The 21,321-nt window shown below is 44.2% G+C and overlaps 2 protein-coding genes and 1 non-coding gene across 3 annotated transcripts in view; all 3 read right to left on the reverse strand.

The window, feature by feature from the left end:
• Positions 1-5,430: 5,430 nt before the first annotated feature.
• SARC_30056 lies at positions 5,431-5,503 on the reverse strand. The gene has a single exon. It is a non-coding gene; the product is annotated as a tRNA-Arg (tRNA).
• A 1,231-nt stretch (positions 5,504-6,734) lies between these two features.
• Positions 6,735-13,282, reverse strand: SARC_03062 (AGC/MAST protein kinase). The gene is made up of 11 exons (XM_014303148.1): positions 13,086-13,282; positions 12,485-12,641; positions 11,555-12,069; positions 11,128-11,383; positions 10,756-10,880; positions 9,130-10,637; positions 8,662-8,775; positions 8,395-8,504; positions 7,874-7,982; positions 7,400-7,515; positions 6,735-7,139 (listed from the first exon to the last, which is right to left on the reverse strand). Exons 1-11 carry the CDS (start codon positions 13,253-13,255, stop codon positions 7,041-7,043), a joined length of 3,279 nt encoding a protein of 1,092 aa, XP_014158623.1. The 5' UTR covers positions 13,256-13,282; the 3' UTR covers positions 6,735-7,040.
• A 633-nt stretch (positions 13,283-13,915) lies between these two features.
• SARC_03063 (hypothetical protein) overlaps positions 13,916-21,321 on the reverse strand; it is a gene marked incomplete at both ends in the record, with an annotated part of 10,877 nt that continues 3,471 nt past the window's right edge. The window contains 14 exons of the mRNA XM_014303149.1: positions 13,916-14,174; positions 14,300-14,418; positions 14,670-14,729; positions 15,153-15,342; positions 15,658-15,849; positions 16,087-16,646; positions 16,905-17,072; positions 17,580-17,731; positions 18,036-18,222; positions 18,725-18,817; positions 19,103-19,239; positions 19,776-19,865; positions 20,241-20,342; positions 20,569-20,665. Of these exons, the coding sequence (XP_014158624.1) occupies positions 13,916-14,174; positions 14,300-14,418; positions 14,670-14,729; positions 15,153-15,342; positions 15,658-15,849; positions 16,087-16,646; positions 16,905-17,072; positions 17,580-17,731; positions 18,036-18,222; positions 18,725-18,817; positions 19,103-19,239; positions 19,776-19,865; positions 20,241-20,342; positions 20,569-20,665 (2,406 nt within the window). The remainder of the gene's footprint in view (positions 14,175-14,299; positions 14,419-14,669; positions 14,730-15,152; positions 15,343-15,657; positions 15,850-16,086; positions 16,647-16,904; positions 17,073-17,579; positions 17,732-18,035; positions 18,223-18,724; positions 18,818-19,102; positions 19,240-19,775; positions 19,866-20,240; positions 20,343-20,568; positions 20,666-21,321) is intronic.

The raw sequence follows: 21,321 nt of genomic DNA on the forward strand, positions 1-21,321 counted from the left end.
AATATGTAACACATAAAGATAGATATTTGCAATAATCGAACAGATCAATTTCAATTATTTTTGTGTGGATAATAGTACGCTTTAGAGTATGGACACTTTAATGTGAACATTCGGTGTTTTTTTCTTAAATTTATAGTTTTCCACTAAACCTTGAAATATATACAAGATAGGACTCGGGCAAATTCTGAGACGACATTTTTTCAAATACTCGCATAGCAAGGTAATCTATTGTAAAATATGAGTCCTCCTGGCCATCAACTAGATGTGACCGTCTATTCCTTGAATGGAATAGAGAGCTAGAGGTATCAGGTGCTTGGGGTCTAGATGCAGCGGAATTAATGCACCAGCTTGGAGGTTCGACTTTTCTTTTTCCTTTTCTTAAGTTGGATTTAGAATTGTTTTATTGATAATTGTTATAGAAAAGTTGGTTCGAAGCATGAACGCGACAAATGAAACGAATCTACGTTTAACTGTTGACATCAAATTCATCTAGACCGAGGTAGTGATTGGTCAGAGCGAAAGTATTCAAACAAAAGTATCAGTATAAAATCCCCTGATCTTTATCTCACAACCGAGGGCTGAAGCTAGACTTAGTTTCTTTTTGCAATTTAACGTATTTCTTTTAACTCACCATTTAGTATAACGATATAGTCAGCCTGGTTTAGGCAACTGTGCGCCCAAAAGAAGTGTACCACAGGGTACAGGTCAAGGGCGACAGGGAAATAACACCACAACACATATAGGGTCATATTCACACTGCGGTATAGACCCATCACCTCATGCGCTCAGCAAATGCCCCAGGAGGAAGAAAGTAGTAACAAGAAAGCTTTAGCTCGTGCAATACAACAATTTCAACCTATCCAAGTGGGGCAAAGAGCCATCACCAACGGAATCAAAGTACAGAAGATGGATGAGTATACCTGAAACGTTTGGTGGGCGGCAGCTAACATGATAAACATGGTAAACATTGTGAATGCACGCACTAATGAAGAAATGTTGTGGACATATACAAATGATATTGCTTACATGCCATATCCTTTAATTCGTATCCCACGAGGTTAAAGATTGCACACATGCATGCAAATCAATGGCAACACATACAATGCATTCTCAACGCTCATGCATGGACTGAAGTGTAGTGACTGCATCAGTCAAAGCGCAACCACGCTACATACAACTAACATAACATATGCGCGACTACAACGCACAGACTCAACAGAAGTGTATGATGATATAACCTATGGAGAAAGGAGAACGTCCAACTGCATTGAGGTGCTCGACCTCACAAACAAAAAGTTACCTATACTTTTGTATATGAATATATTGCCTTCTATGGGTATCTACATAGCAGATATAATCAATCCAACATCTATACCAACGGATTCAAAATAAAAATCACTCCCTAAATCACACGAGGGATCAGTTCCTGAACACGCACAAGAAGGCTTCCAAAAAACGTTATCGGACTTACTAGACCAGAATGCAATGATTCCATTCAATGTACGCTGCAACTTATCAGGGTCTGTAGTACCAAGCGAGGAGAACAACGTTTGACAAGGGGGACACGCTAAAGTGAACTTCGCATCACGCAAGTACATACAACGAACCGAAGAGAACGGTAAAAATGGGTACATAAAGACACTTATTTAAATGATAGTACCCCACGCAGGTGAACTTAACTCTATTATCAACAAGAGAACATGACCAAACAAGCTTACTGAAAAGGTTTTTCACGCGCGTTGACCTTAGGGAAGTCAACTATCAAAACGAATTCGTACTACCGGAGATAAAATAAGTACTTCACAATCTACGATGTTCGAAACTGTTGTCACAATTAGATCAGACAAGGAGATTCCATCACTTCCTGGTACATGAAAATATAAATCATTTTTTCACATGTTCATAGAGAGGGACACAATACTCGGTTAAGTCATCACCGTTTGGATTGCACTTGCTGACAGCCCGATTCCAACGAGTAATGGTAGACATACTTACTGACATTGAAGGAGTAAAAGTATGTGTGTAGGACTTAGTCATTGCTAGCCTCATAGAAGAGAAACACAAGAAACCGGCACAAAAAGGTATCAAAAGGCTGAGCTCTGCCAACTTTCGACTGAACCACAACAATATTTACAGTCAAGATAGTCGATATACTGGGCGTCGAAGTCGTTACACAAGGGCTCAAATCAGACCCAGAGAAATAATTGTGTATGATTGACTGTCCATTGCCAAGAACCAGACGAGACTTATATTGAGCAGTACATGCGTGACCACATACCAAATTTTGCTCTTACCATGAAACAACTTCCGCAATCATTTTGAAAGGTAAAATAAATCAGAACATAGCAAACATATGTCCACCTGATCTCAATGAATAAAATGAGAACTCGAAGGCGCTATAGCGAATTCTAGCAATACTAGCATACCCAGTGGGCGGCGTACCTTTTCAAATCACGAATAACGTCAGTAAGTATGGAATCGGTGGCTATTTATTTAAAGTAAAAATGATGACATTTCTAGAAAGGCTAAACCCCGTACAACAACAACAAAAATATATAATAAATACAGAGGAGTTACTGTCACTAATTCGCGGTCTAGAACACTTTTCCGGATACATCACAGGGGGGGGGGCGATATAACGCTATGTACAGATAATAACTCATTGTGTCATATGAACCAGCATTGCACCCTATGCTAGCAGAAAAGAATAGCAAAAGCATTCCCCCACCACTTTACAAATATATATGTACCAGGCAAGGACAACCAAGTCGCTTACACGTTATCACGATTCATGAGGATATCTTCGACATCAAATCATCAGATGTATCAAAAGAAGCCAACCGATAACATAAGCCAACAGATCACAGACAACAGTCAGCGATACACAGACCTGTAAACAATTACAACGCCTATACTGATATCAGCCATAGACTGGAAAATTCGTTCTACAGTAAAAGCGGAACGCATGTTCAGGAAATTCACCATCGATTTATTCGCGGCAGTGCATGATGTATATAAAGCAAAGTTCTACTCCAAAGAACAGAATGCACTACTTCAAAAGTGGGTAGATGAAATAGACGAATGGGTGAATCCTCCCTGGAGCCACTCCCAGGGGTTCTTGGTAAAGTCATAGAGGAAGCCACTAGTATCACAATATGTATACCTTACTACCCAAATGCAACGTGGTTCCCCAATTTGTTGTCACTACTAGAACAAGACCCAATGATACTAGAAAATACAAACAACACGTTCTTGAAAGGAGGCACAACAGCGTGCGGTAAGACACCGTGAGGGGTTATACTAGTTGCCAAAATTGGCAGAGCTAGACACAGTCACATATAATGACAAAGCCAATCTCATAGCGCAATATCACAAAGTGGGGCACTACATCGTTAAAGAAACTACACACAAACTTCAATTAGATTGCCACGCAACGCCAGAAGGACAAAACCAACACATCGAACGGTGTATACGATGCCTAAAGAACAAAATTTACAATAAGGGCTACCACCCAACACAATTGATAGCAGCCGCATTTACTGGACACCGTCGATTCCTCGATAGAAGGTAACACGTAGGTTTTAGTCTGGATCGATGTACACTCATCATATGTCATACTAAGACCAATTCCATAAGACAGTTGGCGGTGCCAATGATGGAGCGGCGATCGTCGCAAGAACACTAGTTTCAATCATGCGTGAATATGGCTTCCCAAAGTATACAGACAGATCAGGGCGCAGAATAAGTAAATGAGATCCTCTTGAAAATCATCGAGCAAGCACCGTCACAACACCTATTGTCCAGATCATCCCAACCTAACACAATGGTAGTAAATGAGCGATTACACAGAGACCTCATATCCTTATCAATTTTTTTTTGAACAAAACCTAGGCAACTAGTGTTCACTTATACTGTTTGTCCAAATGGGCCACAACCTACATTTATCAAGACAAAAATCACCTCGATTCAATGTGTACTTTGGACGGAGACAAAACCAACTAACCGGCTACAATGCATTAGTAAACGTACCTGATACAACAATACCGTAGGAAACGCGACTTGTGACTATAGAAGAGTCGATCACACCACAAGTAGACACGAATGGTGCACAATACCAATAAAAAAATACGCGCATCATATGACCGAAAATACCAACAGAAATACGTACACTTCCAGAAGGGGTCATTGTAATCGTCCGTTAACAAGGTCAAATGACTAAAATGGCAGCACCACATGGCGGACCATAAAAAATAGTATTCAAGGTGGGCAATGGACATTTTGTCTGTAACCTTGATGGGGCTAAAGCCCAAGAATACCATAACTCGGTCAGTGATGAAATAACTGGATTGGTAATGAAGGCCAATGCTTCGGAGGAAATCATTCCCAACAGCCAAGTACATCCAGCCGAGAAAACACAATCATTCTCGATATTAGACCATCAGTCCTCCAACAAAGGCGACGGATCCCAAAAGGACCTACCATAATGGACAGATGGGACGCACGAAACAGACATCGCAAATGTTGATGTTCTTAAATCCAGGCCGATGAAGTCAACAGCAACGAGTATTGATGAACGGTCAGCGAGCAACAGGAAACGGACGAGGCAGGGAACTTAACCGAGTCAATGCGAGCCCTTTAGCCTGCACGTGAGAAGAGGTCTATTGTTTTCATTGGTCGTATCTTTTCACTTACTCTCAAATTATACACTTAAGAACCTTCTTATCGAGACGGTCTGTCCGTAAATTGGAAGATGGAGTGCGTATAAAATAACCTCTAACGTAAGGCCATATCCTTTAGTCCAAGTGTAGTGAGAGCGCGTGTCAAGACGGTCGTCATAGTCTAATACGAAGTCTTGACGTGGTTGAGTTAAGCGGCATTTTTTTTCTCAAGCAAACCTAGGTCAGCCAGATGTGGCAGATCATATTTCGAACAATTTGGGATCATGCGTTAGTGTGAGTGTTAGTCGGCTAAATGAAGATTAAGTTGAAAAAAATAGAAAGAGCGGGCTTTGTCAGATTCTGCTTCTGTATCCAAAACCCAATTCCGCACGCGAGATCATTTCCAATAGCGTAATCCACAGTCCAGGATTGCGTGAACAATTATGTATTTCATCCCCACCGATCTGAGATATACATAGTATGAGCAGGTCACAGCAGCCATCAAATTGTCAGACTCCGCTGGTAGCAGATCAGATCTGTTTCACTTCAGCTTTTACTCGAGATTGGTTATTCCAGTCGATAAACCGCCCATACGGCGACAACTCGCCATGTCTGAGCGAATTTTGTGTACTGATTTTGTTCAAGCATTCGAGCAAGCAAAAATAAAAAAAAGCGATCATTTCAAACATATTTCGGTATAATACACACATCAAAATTGGCTGGCTTGCACATTGGCGTGAACCACAGCAAGTATATCGTATGTACAAAAAAATTCCTCTGACGGTACTCGAAACCGCGACTTCACGCTTCGTAGGCGTGCGCTCTACCAACTGAGCTACAGAAGCTGCTTCTAGGTTTTTAGTATTTAATATATTCAGAAATCATTCTAATGGATTTGGTACGCCCGATCACTAGAAATTTACAACACAATTAACAGGTGTTTTTCTCTCTCTCGAGGGCTATGCTATTCCACTGTAATGGGCAACGAAGCAGGCTACGAAGTTACAGCTTCACAAGCATTATTTTCGGATTCATGGGAGAATTCAACGTCTGTTTCGGTCTCTTCAATCATCAAGTACAGTGCTGTACAAGAGTGCTGAAGCACTTGTATCTATAAGAGTGCTGAAGCACTTCAACAAATATTAAACTAACGATTTGTCTGTCACCACCTGAGTTAGGCAACACACAAACTTGCTCTGATGCAAATGACAATGTTCGTCTTTATATATTTAATCTCAATTCATTTAATTGAAAACGAATATATGTCGCGGTTGATTTCATCTTGTTCTATCGGGCGCCTCGGGAATTCCAGGTGGTCAGACATCTATTGAGTCTGCACCTGGATAGGTCCCAACAAATATCTGAACCAGGAAACAACCACGCCATACAACACACTCACCAGGAGGGAAAATGAATCCCGGGACATCAACATCACTCACAGAGCACGTCTTAGATCCGATACACGAGCTTCAGTTTGCACTATGCCAAAATACAAGTAAAACTTTGCGCTAGTTCTCAATGTTGAGACTGGGGAGTAATTTCATGGGCGAGAGGGATTGAGAATACCCAGACGAACAGCCAAACATATCTTAATGCATACAAAAATATCTTCTATACAGCCTTCACAACAAAGCATCGGAATTGGAGGCCTGGTGAGTTTCGGCACGCTTACGACTATGCGAGAAATAGAGGATGGCAAGGGTGAGGAAGACCGAGCGGTAGTAACAGAACGAGTCTAGCAACGGATCCCAACAGGACTGTTCGGTGCCGTTTCTCAGTGATGTCACTGTTCGTAGTGTCTATTCAGTCTGTGTCGTGACGGGGAAGTAGACCTCGTAATTCCTATTGCGCACAGATACCAAACTCAGGGACCATATGACATGTCCTGGAGCGGTCGAAGTGCACGGCCCGAATCTTATTTTCCAGAGTCAGAGCTTAGTGATACTCAACACTAAGTAAATTCTAGGAGAATACAAAAGCAAATCCTTTGGGTGGTGTTTGTCGCATCCATTCGGCGCACCCACTTGCATTTACCTTATTTGAGAACTTTATGAATTCTCTTTCTGCACAACTATTTCGGTACTTAATTTATTTATCCTCAATTTCAAATTTGGAACATGCGCCCCATCTGAATAACATGTAGTTTGCACACCGACCTTGTAGCTCCCGGGCAATATATGGAGGTTTCATCAGGTCTAAGGTATGATAGCTAGTAGACAACTTTTTGCCAATCGTGCCGTTTCCAAATTCGAAATTTTCTACACAGAGTCTATCTCAACATGTAATTACACATGTCATACATTTACAAAACCAAGATGTGGTAGGACAAGGCATCGAGTGTCTAAAGTCAACCTTCAGTATCAATCGAAGGCTGATTTTACTTTATGACATCACTTGCCGTTTAGCTGATAATGGAGTCTGACGCGAACGTTGTAGATCGCGTGACACGTGGTCGTTTTTGGAGAGAAGGTTGTGTGTCACCTGGAAAATTCGAACGAAAGATTAAGCAAGAGTGAGCGGATACACAAATAGGAGTGATATACGTGAAACGATAAGACTAACGGCCCACAAATAGAAGCGCAATACATATCTACAAGTTGTCTTTGATATTTATTGATAGACTACGAAATCACAACATCTTCAAACAATCAGCATGTCAACACAGGCTCGCTGTAATTGCACATATGCACAGCAACAAGAAAATGATATTAGCACACCTTGGGCGCTTGAGTCAGTCATACCTTCTGGTCAAACTCCTTAAATATATTACTTTCGGTAGACGCAGACGCATCCGGCGGTTTCTGATCTAGCATCGTACTACCCTGCATGTGTAGGTCCGTCATGGAGGTTCCTTTGTCTGCAAATTATCGAAAGTACCAAGGGATTCAGAGAGTGTGAGAAATAATTATATGGTGCTGGCAACTGATCTCGCACTGTACAACGTATATGGAGGCGATATTGGAGATATTTTGATCTCACACACAGTGAAAAATCGCGATCGCACCATGAATGTACTGTCCCACTCGTATCTGATCAGACAACTGGCGGATTTGCGCATCAAACAACTGCGATGACATTTCACCAGAACTTCAAAACTTAACTGATTCAAATCATTGCTTCATTCATTCGCACTATCCGTGACCTGCGACATCAATGATGACGCTAAAATTAATATCACCTTATAGAAGGCTACGCACCAAAACAGATACACATACCATCGAAGTAGCCCGTGTCTTCTATATTGGAGGGTTGCGGCACAAAAGGACCAGTCACGTCCTCATTATCATTTATTTTGACTTCATTTTTAGAAAAAAATACATGGGTCTGATCAAAGAGAAGAGTGAAAATGATATCAGTACAGAATTTCTATCGGGTAGAGAAGGGCTGGCAACTTCTGCACCGAAACTAACACTGTCAAGCCAAGGTCGCATTATCTTCAAAATAATACATTTCATAGCCAGATTAGAAAACAGACCGAGCAGTCATACTTGACACGCGGAAAATACATATATAGCTCATGCGATCTGTACATTTGAAAGTATCGAATTCAATTCTTGTTTGGAGTAGAAAGAAAGAGATATGGGTAAGAGGTGACAAAAATTGTGCAGCAAGATGATTGAGGAAAAAGATAATTTGTTGAAGCTAAGCAGAAGCGAGCTTCGGGTGTACACAAGTGGCAAACAGTTAATGAGGTGGTGTTTAAACTACCAGTGCTGCATCTTTCCTGATACAATACCTTAATTTGATTTCCATCTAAGCGATATCGGGTGTCCCTCCTGAGCAGCTTCGTAATTAAGTCGAGTGCTTCAAAGGACATTTCCTGGGGAACATCGGGCCATGGAATATCTGGGAGGGAGCAGAGCAATCAGGTTTGGTAACAATAAAACATTGTGTATATCATTTCCAAACAATAGAAAAGCCTGTATGCACTGTAAACACAATCGTCAGTGTACCATATGGCTGGCTGCACAAAGAAAGCAAAAACTTTCAGCATCATACATACCGTGATTCAATATATTCTGAAATATCCTTTCCTCTGTTTCATCGTTGAAGGGTGGTGCTCCCACCAGGAATTCGAATAAGCATACTCCGAGTGCCCAGAAGTCAACCTCAGGTCCTTTGAAGAAAATTTACAATCATAATGAGCATTGATTCGACGCAGAATCATAGCAAGCACTTTTAACATGACCAAAAAAAATGACACTCTGATATGTTTACAATGCCATGCACTTGGAAAGCATACATGAGAATAAATTTTGTACAAATGTATTACAAATTATATTATATAAAATTGATGTCTAAAAATGCTTGTCTATTTTGCAATAAGTCTAAGCAGCCCATGACGAAAACAAAATTTCGGAGTCAAGGAACACTTCAAAAGAGTAAACCTACCGGAACAACTGTAATCAACGATAAAAATATAATGGCCTCATAAAATGTCTCCCCAAACTTCCGAGAACGAAATACATACCATGGCCAGTACCCAGCAGCAACTCTGGTGCCAGGTAATCGGGTGTACCAACAACTTTAGCTTTGGGTCTGCCCTTAGCACTTGCCCGTGCAGTAAGTTCAGCATTCAAAGTCATTGGTTCATGAGAGTGCTTTTGTGTCTCGCCATCAAACGTGGGTAACTGAATGGGTCCAACACTGTTTGTAGTTTGCGGTAGTAAAACATCTCCTTTCTCAATTGGCCTTAGATCTATAGGCATAGCGTTCCGGCTGAGTGAACGTACCATCATAGTGTTATTTCCGCCCGCGCTTTTCTGTGTTACGAATGCTCTGTCTATTTGCTCTAGAGCAGCCAGGGAGAGTCCTGGCGATGTAGCCTGTGATTGTTGTGGCTGTTGTGTTTGCTGTGTCTTGATAGTCGACGAATTGCTTATAGCTTCATGGGGTGGAGTAGAAATATTGAGTTTCCCTATGCTGCCCGCGGTGTCTGTCTCGCTATCACAGTCACAGTCAGTGTTTGTTTGCGCGTAAAACGTTGAGGTGTTGGTACGATCGTGGTGGGTATGGTTGATGTTAGCGTTCCTTGTATTGATGTTGCTTGTACTGGTATTGAATTCCGTGCGCGCATGATTACTTTTGTGCCGAATGATGCTAGCCCCATTTGGCGGCGATGATGGTGTCGCCAAAGTGAACGCGCTTTTCGACATTGAGCCCGCTTTCAATCGGAGTGTTTCCGTTGCCTTGGATTCCACCGAGCGATCAGGAGCGGGGGGCGAGCCCATACCCATCGAGATGTGCCTTGAGTTGAGCTTGTCAGGCGTTGTCGCAGGTATTCCGCTGGAACTACTGACATCCGCGATAAGCACTACATCGCTGAAATTAGATCGATTCATGCTTTTCTTCTGTGACAGACTACCCGCAGGACTGCGAGTTCTCTGTGTGGTTACACCACCGTAGTCAGTCACCCCGCTAGAAGCCACAAAATTGTTAAAACTGCCCAGGCTCATACTTGGTACTTCATTGGTACTGTGTGGGGACATGCTACTCTGTAGAGGCAAGCCTCCAGAATTTCCTTGCGTCGCTGCTTGCGTTTGCCCCTTTATACTCTTGAAAGACGGCGCTGGGGATGTTATATCGTTGAAGTTGGACCGGCTCATACTCTTCTTTATTGGGACGGGAGCGTCGAAAGAGTCTGTGGTCATCCGTTGTAAAGGCGGCGAGCCTGTACTCTCAGCGCTTATCCCAACAAAGCTTGTCGCCTTCAGAAGTTCTTTCCTTGCCATTGAGTGTGATGTGTTGAGACTTCCCTTGGGGCTTTGCGGTGATCGTTTGCTCTTATGAGCATTTTCCAAGGCGACAGCAAAGGAGCCTGTCGACTTAGACTTCTTCAACTCCACGATATTGCTCGGTCTGTATCTATGTGACATTTCAGGTGTTATCGAACCGCGACGTTCGTCACTACGCTGCACATGCGGGGTGTATCCCTGATTGCCGGGTGATCCACTTACAGACAATGTACGGTTGTACTCCCTGCCAAACAAACAAGTAGTGTCTTTTTAGGTCGCAATTCTCAATTCATTCTGCGTAGATCGCTTTCGAGAATACGCAATGTATATCTACAGAACAACTGCTATATCGACGTACATACCTTTCACTACCCTGCTCCATATGGTCAATCGAGCTTTCCTTGTTACCAACAAATGAACTCTGGCTGCTCACTCGTGAAGACATTTCGGACAAATTGAAGCGAGAAGCACTGCTGTGGATATATGCCTGGAGAAAGTTCAAAAAAATATAATTGTAAACGAGTTGTCTGGTTGAACGTATAATATTGAGCCGGAATTTTCTTTTCGTTGCGTAAGAGCACTATCCATATACTGCGAAATTGAAACCCACTCTTCGACGCATTGCTACCAATGAATCTCTTGGAAAATCATATTATTACGACTAATGTAGTATGCAAATGCCACAGCCTGGAACTCGAGTCCTTCTCCGATGGACTATATCCTGCTTTACGCACCTGTGTAAAGGCACTCCCGCCAGCAGTATTATCTTTGCTGGTACTCTTTCGTTGCTGTGCACTCGGGGCCGACTGCGCCCCCTCCAACGGCTGCTTGTCTTCTATGCCTAGTACAGGCGAAGTCTGCAGAGACGAGAGCGCCTGAGTGGAGGCGAATATGTGACCTATAGGACCTGAAGCAGAGGCTAAAGGCTTGTTACCGGTTGGGACCAGACCTTTGTGCTTCGAATTCGATTCCTCAACGTATGAGTTGTACCTGGCGTAACGAGGAGAAAAGCACGCTGAGAGAAAATGGTATAGATATGCACTATGGAGTCTTAACAAAATCAAGACATACGAAGGTAAGTGACAAACCCGAATAGTCACTCTTGATTTGTAGAGACAGGTATGAAGTTATAATCCAGAACTAACAACAAAAAAGCCCCACCTTCCCAAGGATGAAGTCGCGGCCATTAGGGCACTATCGCAGCTCCCATCATCATAGAAGTCATCCCACACCACCGTCACAACTTTTGCTTTGGGGGTGTTATCTTCATTCACCATCTCACCCTTTCCCATCCCAAGTCCGCTTTTTGACGGCTTCGACGTAGGGTTGGATGACACAGACATCGAGCTATCCCTGCCAGCCAGGCTATCCGTCCTGTTCGAGACGATAGTTTTCCTCTCAGTAGCACTCGTAGCACTCGCCATACTATCTTTTTTCACCGCACTCCCTCTGTGCGACCCTCCCGCAGTAGTTTTACCTGTGAATGTGTCCCCGATCTTTCTTGCGACATCTGTGAGCGCTGAAGGGAGCACGCTGGCGGCTCCTTTACCATACGACATCCTGCGACTATTGCCGGAGTTGCTTGGGGAATGCGAAGACAATATACTATTTGGAGAGTCGCTGTACTGGTGACTCTTAGCCGAAAGACCGGTCGTGGACGTACTATTCTGCAGCTGCTACAGAAGACAAGGCAAGATTGATTCAGGCATGGCTTGAATATGCGGACATCAATAATAAGGATTTGTGATGTCGCGAGTGGTTTATTCTGCCGGCTTTTGTGAGTTTACACACCCATTGTAAGCAAGAGAATACAGAAACAAAGCGCGAAAGTCAATCGGAGAAATGTACAAACCATGAACGCTATTAGCTGTTTGTCGGTGCGCATTACTCTTCATCACAAGCTGTGCAGCATCCGTTGTATACATTTAACTGAACATAATAGCGCGTATGTTTGAATACATATGGATACTTAGAATAACTTGCTCATCATAAAAAAACCAGCACTAGGTTATTTGCATTTTGGTTTTTAACTTTGTAATCAGCTGCGAAGCTGTAACATGTGGATACGTACTGTGATCAGTTCGTATTTACCTGTCCATATCCATTGAGCCAGTGGGTAGACCTAACTCCCTTACGCACTCTCGACTGGGGGCTGCCTGATTTATTTGCGCGATTTTCCGCTAAAATTGAACTGGAAGCCGAGTGGTGAATCTGCGTCGAGTCTTCCAAGCGTTTCTTCGCTGTGCGTCTAATTTTAAGATGCGATGAGGATAAGAGGTGTTAGTTTATACTGGCACATGGGACATCTCGACGTGAAGAGATATTGGCATTCAGCTGTTGCAATTTGTATTTCGTCAAATCTTTCAGGCACTTTACGAGCATCGCTGGAAGCATGCGATTTGAAAGCTGCTTTTCTGATAGTATGAATGTGTACTTTCAGAAGTTGTGCTTGGATAAAAGATGCGAGATAAACAGCCGTGGGAAGAGGACGACAACGTGGATGAGACGCAGCATGGAAGTTCATGGCGAGACACAGTGTACGCAGCTGAGGTCAATCTCGCGAAAGTATTGGCCAGTTATGGCGCCCAGACTCAGAGATGATGTTCAAACTAACAAACAGTATTAAAAACGAAGGTACTACGCATTGCTAGATTGTTTGCCACCGAGCTTGTGGGCCTACAGTTTTGCTTACCTGGTAGCTGAGCCATCAAACCAAGTTTTAGGACTTCGTGGACCATCCATGTTTGCTTTCATCTCGGTGTCGGAGAAAAACAAATTATCGTCTTCTCGATCTTCGTTTAATATTACTCGAGACAACCCAAAATCGGTGAGTTTGATGTGACCTCGTTCATCTATGAGCATGTTATCAGGTTTGATGTCTCTGTGTATACAGTAAATGTGTATTTCCAGGTCAGCTTCAAAAAGTGGAGAATCGTTAAAACTGTAGCTGTCTGGCCAAGCATGACGTATGCAGATAAACTGTCAGTTCCGCGCACTGTAGCGATACACATTCTAAATAAAATAGAAATTTTGACCGTTGGAAAAGTAATGTTGCGTTCGCCCATTCAAGTCAATCTCAAAGCCCTGCATGCAGCTTTCGAAACCAGTCTGATAAGCTACGGGTGCGTATCTTCATTTACAAAAGCCGTAAGGACTTCTGGACTTTACAAGATTTTTGAAGTCCATATGCAAGTGCTTTAGGTACGAGTATGCATCTACATTTACAATAAGGACTTCTGGACTTTTCAAGATTTTGAAGTCCATATACAAGTGCTTTGAATTTGAGTATGCACCTACATTTACAATAAAGACTTCTGGACTCTACAAGATTTTGAAGTCCATATGCAAGTGCTTTAGATACGAGTATGTGCCTACATTTACAACAAGGACTTCTGGACTTTACAAGATTTTGAAGTCCATATGTAAGTGCTTTAGATACGAGTATGCACCTACATATACAAGCCTGTAAGGACTTCTGGACTATACAAAATTTTGTAGGCCATATGCAAGTGCTTTCGAATTTCAATACCTGTGAATGACACCGTGGTCATGTAGATACTCTAAGGCCAGCGCTACTTCAGCTATGTAGAAAGCTGCCATATCCTCTTCGAAGACGCCGAAAGATTGCAATAAATTCGAAACATCTCCTCCGATTAGATACTCCATCACCATGTAAAGATTATCCTTGGACTGAAACGAATAGTAGAGCTTAACAATGTATGGGTTATCGGCCAGAGCCAAGGCTTTCTTCTCAGCCAGAACATTGTCCACCATGTTTTTCCTGTGTAGATTATGTGTCAAACATGTACGCTATACTTGTTACCGGTCGGATAACATCATTAAGAGTGACGAACGAGTATTGACAAGACCAAGTCCATCTTCATAGAGTTGTTTAGAAGTACACACCTGACCATATCATCTTTCCTAAGCATTTTGATAGCGTACAAGTCCCTGGTGGTCCTCTTCTTTGCCAAATACACTCTGCCGTATGCGCCCTTGCTGATAGGTTTGAGTATCTCAAAGTCCTGAAGGAATTCAAGTAGTAGAGATTGAGACAGGGAAGTTATCCCTACTAAAAGGCAAGATGAGACTATCAATGGAAATGTCCATCGCATCGTCACCAAATGGTTCCTTGAAAACACCAGGAGACTTGTACCCCCTAGCCCGCGTGCACCTGTGAGAGTTACCCATGCGCAATGCACATCATCAGTGTGTATGCACGGGCAGATACGCCCCCAAACATGCAATCGTAAATCGAAATCTGCAATCACCTTACCTTGATGTTCGGTAAACCTCTATTTCGATTAGACGGTCGCCGTCGAACAGCTCCAGAATCCTAGTGAGGATGAAGACGGTAAGTACATCGGCGATGCAAATAGCAGCGACACTGATCAATAAACAATCATTTTGCCAAGCGCGTTTGCGCACTGTCTACACTTTTAGGCGAGATTGCACAATAAACTATTTTATATTTTAACGTAATGCAGTCGTTCATTTATCTCTATTCTGTACTGTTGCACTGGGTTCCGTGAAGTCGGGGTACGACATCAGAGAGAGCTTTTTTAGAAAGTGTGCACAAACTACTATGTCAAACCCCGCTCTGCGCCGCTAAGAATTATCACACATCAATCCCAGCGCACTCGCAGTCCGCTCTAGCTCACACGCGTGACCCGAGAAACGCTCTACCGTCGCACTTACACCAGGCTGCACCCCACTACACTTGCCCGTACTGTGATGCACACACACACATCGCCCTTACCTCTCCGTGTTTATGAAGGCTACTTCTCCGACGGCCATATATACCGTGAGGCGACTCAGCAAAGCCCGTGTGCGCAGTCGCAGGTCCGCCACTGCTCAAGCTGTCGTGACGTTCCCCGCTGTCAACAGAACTCATACTGGTTGTGCGACGCTGCGCCATTCGGGAAATAGCCGTGAAAACGCTCATGAACCTGTACGCAAAAGACGGGTTAATGTTCAGTATGCAGGAGAATCCGCAGGTTAATTTATCTGACGGGGATCGGCAGGACCGTGCACTAATACCTATCCAAATGTTAGGATGTACAACAACCGGTCTTCGAGAAAGAGTCCAGTATCAGATTGCTTCGGACTAACTTCGAAGTAACGATCATAGCAGAACGCAAGTAACACGTCCGCTGTCTACAATACTGGAACGAACAAACCTCCCAGGTACAGGGCAATTCCAGCCCTGATAAGGTGTATCAATAAAAGCGAAATATCAATAAAATACGATATCCAGAACACACCTGCTGTGCGCATCCGGATTCTGTTTCGGGGACGACACCGTGTGGCCCCTCTCCTTCATGGTATCTAGTTTGCTTTTGGCCAGGGCCACGATTTTCCGACCATAGGCAACCGACTCGGCGGAGACGTTTTTGGACACAATGGAGTTTAAGCACTTCTCTAGCTGCGTCACTAATTTCTTTAGTCTGTCGACACTGTTGAAATATTAAGGATGAGGTGTTAAGTGGCGGTTTCCTGGTATATTGCGAAAGATCTAGGTTTTCTTTCTCCGGAAAAAATGATGCAATTGCCCTGAATGTCAATACATAGCCTCAACATTTACTGTACAAAAAATTCAACAAACAAGAAGCAAAGTCACATCTGGCAAGGTAGCAACCATGGGGTAGACATACACATTCAGACCCGCGCGCTCAAACACTCGCAGAATATACCTATCTTGGTTGACGAATTCCAAATCGCAAACGGATACGGCCAGAGCCAGGAACTGATCAAAGTTGGGCGCTGACGTCGACGTTGATCGCACGTGCGAGCGGGCTGATTGCGACGGCAGTGTGGCCCTCTTGTCACTCGTCATTTCTTTGTTTTCGTAATCTTTGGGGAACAGACTGATCATTTTCCACAGTCTGGCTTCCTTTGTGTTTTGCTTGTTATCTAATTCAATGACCTTGGCGCAGAAGATAGTGTGCTCGTCGAGCTTGTTCAATTGGATAGTCTCCTCGCACATCCGACACAACACCGTTTCATCGGCATGGTCGTTCATACCCACAATATGCATATCATCGTCTGTCGACGGCTCTGACAGCTCTGCAGAGTTGTTCGAGAATATACTGAACATGGATGTCTTTCTGCTCACTCTGAGTGGTGTGCTGGTAAGGCTGGTGCTGCTTAGCATATTCGTGAGTTGATGGGTCGACCTACGTTTGAGTGGGTCGGTGGTCATTCCCGGTATACTATTGTCTGGCACAGTGACTGGGTGCAGTGAGCTCTCCTCCTGTTGAATAGAGTAAGTTGTAATATTAGCATCAAGTCCATAGATAGTACGATAGGAATACCTCAGATGCTTGCAGTCTCCAGCGGCTTGGCAAGAGGACCGAGGAAGGTGATATTAAAGCAAACACCCATGGATATTCAGCTGTCAGCTCCTGCCACTGCATTGATACGCACATATATCACACAAACGAAATCCAAACGCCATTCTGACACAGATGATAGGAATGAGGCAACAGAGAAATGAAAGACGGCTATCAACCTTCATTCCGTCGAAGGTGTGGGGTGACTCCAGCTGTGTAGCAGTGCGCGACCTGTGCCGATGCTTGGTCTTGGAAGACGATCGTACTAACTTTGCCAACGAAGGACTCCGCGGAATACCGAATGCGCTGATGATACGCCCCAATTTGGTAGGTTTCTTTTCCATATTCTGATAGATAGGCAGCAGATGGGCCATTAGCCGGGTGAGCAGAGAGAAAGGATGGTGAGTGGTGAGAGACTAGCGGTGCAATGGATGTATGTCACGCATCAGACGAGATGCCGAGATATCGCAATCAACATGAGAATGGTGTCTAAGGCGTGTCTGCGACAGACATGAGCGGTAGACTTTAGATCGTGCCCAATTGTGGTTCATAACAATGCAGGCGATACTCATAGTGGGCGCAAAGAGACTTGACCCGCAAAGTAGATTCTCAAAACGATGCCATGTGAGAGGGGAGGGACTCAACAAGATACGTGATACAGCCAGGATGCCAGAGAGAAAGGGAGTGCGAGTATGATTTCTTAGACCAAGAACGAGTACGTATATGTGACTCTCAGACCTGCGGTGAGCGAAGTGAACTCTGTACGCGCGTCCGCCTGAGGCACTGTTCACTTCAATGAAAATGAGCGGTTTTAGTGGATACACACGAAGGCCACAGCAAGGTATCAAATACACCTTCGACGATGTTGCACCCAGCGGAGGAGCTGGGCGAACCTTCTCGTTTGGCATTGAGAGCCCTTCTGCTGAGCTGGAGAAGAAGCTTGAACTTCGCGCTGATCGGGCAAGTGGCGACTGTGCAGGCGAGTCTGTGTCTCTCATCTTAACAGCTGTGCGTATTTATTGCGCAATCATGATGAAGGGGGGTAGCGTCAGCGTGAGAGATGCAGAATACTAGCGTTAGCTGTGACTATATAATTGTGTGCTCGTAGGTATCGACACGCAAACTGCGGCAAGAGTGTTCGAGGGCTATGCGAGTGCTTGTGTGCATGTACGCTCAGTATAGCCTTTCATGTGTCCACGTGCCCAAGTTCTCGCGATTTAATAAACTTTACTGTCTGACGGAACACATGAGAAACATACTCTCATGGAACACAGACTCACGATTCCAAGAACCACTAGAGGATCACACACCCTTGTCCTTGGCTGTCATGGGTACCAAGGGAGATCTTTGTCGATCACCTCTCTGAGAAAAGTCACTCGGGGCCATTTTCCCTGTGAGTGTACCGCTCGGGGTTGCAGGCTCCAGCTGAAATACGGATTGCCCGCTACTCTGCTTTCTGTTTTTTTCCGCCTCTATTTCGAAACTTTTGCTAAATACCTGTGGACAAAAGGAGCCAGGAATAGGACATTGAGGCGTCAAATTGTTTGATACATATCAGAAGCCTGGTGTTGACTAAAACCTATTTCAAGTCCAATCAATTTGATGATAATGGCAAGCAACAACATCGTCCTCGACAAGATACCCGCACAGCTACAATATGCATAAATGGCAAGCAACAACATCGTCCTCGACAAGGTACCCGCACAGCTACAATATGCATATGCACCTCCACATCGTCACTACTCAAGTGCAGTTTCCGCCTACTCGCTTCTGCCATAGCTTCTAACTCGTGTGGGCTCTGTGTTGTGTTGCGAGCAATGGGAATGGACGTTGTGGTCTCGGGCACAGACGCAACAGCACTCAGTTGCAACTTGTGCACCTCTTCCGACGCTAAAGCACGCCTGTCATTCGACTCCTGGGCTATCAGATGCGTGAGGGCAGGCTTTTGTTGTTGCGTCGTCGTGTGGTTCTGCGTGGGGTCTTTGTTTTTCTTCTGTACCTTGCCCTTGAGTTTTGCGCTGTCAATGTCGGCGAGCATTTCCGTGCTGCGGTTGGACTGTGCACCGATCTCATCGTCCTCTTCCAGCACAGTCTTCGGAATGAGACGAGGGACATAGAGTGACAACGGGCATGTGAGCTTTCGCGCCAGAATAGGAAGCCTTTTCTATAGAGATTCGCACAAAACACACTTGCCACAAGCAAAAGACGAGCACCCTTCGGCTATAACGCCACACAGCAGCCGGCGGCGAGATAGTACGTGATCGCGTGTGCGAGTGTACTTCGCATGCTGAGCATAAACCTGCCTCAAGTGACAGACGATAATTCGAACTCTAGTTGCAGCAAACTTAAAGTTGGCGCTGGCTGGCCCCAAACTTACCATGTCTTTGCCAGAGCTTGCGGATCTGCCATCCAGCAGTCCCATCTCGTGTGCGAGGGTGGAGTAGGCACGCGACCTGTTCTTGACATTTGCGGTCCCATCAGGACCAATATCACTGGTGAGCTTACCTCGCGAGTCTGCATGTTTAATTCGAGCACGGTTCATTAGTTCGCCAGTCTTATGCAGCCGATTGATGGAACAGTGTGTGCGTGTGCGGGAATGTATGTAGCGTTGTGTGCATGGCGTATGAGTTATTCTGTCATCAAGTGGTCGAGTTTCGAGTAGATGTCCCAAATGGGTGGCGAACACCAGTATGTACGTCCAGAATAAAACTTTGGAACTCGCCATGCACGAGTCACCCGCTGATGCAATATGGTAGCAGTGTCAATACTACAGGATATTCACCACTAAATTTGCAAGATTGTTTCGCCCCCAGACTTGTACCCCTGATGAGACGTTGGAAGATGACGGCATAAGATTATATTGCGTAGAGTAGTTGCTACACCCCAAATCCCACACAGTTTACAACCAGTCTGTATTGAATATTCCAATAAGCCAGGATGTTCCCCATCGATGAGCACAATTCTTCAATCGATTTGAATAGAACACTTTGACATATTATTACTGTAAATCCTTTCTAGACTGCCTATCAGATGTCATAGATGATACAAACCTCGTGATATTGGCGGAGACATGGTCGATGGCTTACGGCTGGAGGTGGGGGTGAAGAACATTCCATCGACATCGTCCAGGTACGGAACCCCTAGAGATTGCAAGCGAGTGGCAAAAGTGGTGGACAATTCAGTAATTGCGGACTGGCCGAATTAAAATGACAAATGGATTGATGGGGAATTGAATAGTCGCACGCGCGACCAGAAGTTTCCGTTCTCACACGACGGTGCGATGATGATTATGATAGCATACGTAACAGTACTTACTCCGGTATACATTTTATCAACTGATGCGCAGGAAAACGCATAGCCATATAACTGTCACAATCTGAATATGTCAGACTGATGGCAACGTGCGGAAGCCTGAACAGCTCGTGCATGAGCTCATTTGACAAAGGACCGACTGACACACAAATGATACGTATCCGTAGCACATTGCGCATCCCAACGATGCGTACAGCAAATACCTTCCAATAGAGCTGATATCGCATCGGTTTGGTTGTTCTCAAGGTCACTTATTTGCGACGCGCGTAGATGTCTCCGTTGTATGTGCTCCACCATGCGTGCCACTGTTCGGAAGACCGGAAAAGCAATGGAAATACGGGATTAGCGATGATATAGGCGTTTCCGGCGTCATATCAGACGCATCTCGTCCAGGAGAATCGAAGAGATATTCACAGACTGACACACCACACACGATGAGCATGTACACCGTGCCATACTCGCACTTTCGTATACATACGCAAAGCGAAAGACTAATGAATGCAAGGTATGTTGTGCAGTGGAGGTATACACCTGGCGCTAGTGTGAAGATCAGCTTGGTGATGAGCGTTGAGTACTCGGGCGACCGAAGAAAGTACGACGGGCTCTCGCGTACGAAGTCTTGGATGTCCTGGAAGTGTTCAATATTTGAATATACGACAGAAAAAATATGAGATGTGTGGATGACGATGCGGCGTCTGTTCGAAAGTGGTTGTTATATACGGTCTAACGCAGGGTATAAGCGTACCATATAACATCTCGCATTGCTTGCAATTGCGAGTGATGTTCGTAGACAATACATACCAGTTCGAATCGTTATCGATCCACCATGCACGAATCCGACTCTACTTGTCAATATAACGGTATTATCCAAACATCCCCCGTATTCAAAACCCCCTGAAGCACACATAGCTCAGTCGAACGAGTACACGTTTGCTATAGCAATATCCGTTCCTTTCACACATCGCTACACACGCACTAGCTCACATTGCCCATACAGCTGCGTGGCTAATGCGTATGTCGTTAAATACACACCCACCCGCACCCGCACACACACACATAAACACACAAGCACATGTATATAAACATAGATATAGACATAAATACATATACATATACATATACAAATACAGAGATAAAGATAGCGATAGACATACACACAGGAAAAACATATAAGTACAGTCATAAAAACAGGTATAGATTTCATACAAATATGTATCTCCATATACATATACATAAGCATATACATATCCATATCCATTATACTTGTATATCTATAGATATATA

This window comes from Sphaeroforma arctica (assembly GCF_001186125.1).
Source record: "Sphaeroforma arctica JP610 unplaced genomic scaffold supercont1.149, whole genome shotgun sequence".
Classification (NCBI taxonomy): Eukaryota; class Ichthyosporea; order Ichthyophonida; genus Sphaeroforma; species Sphaeroforma arctica.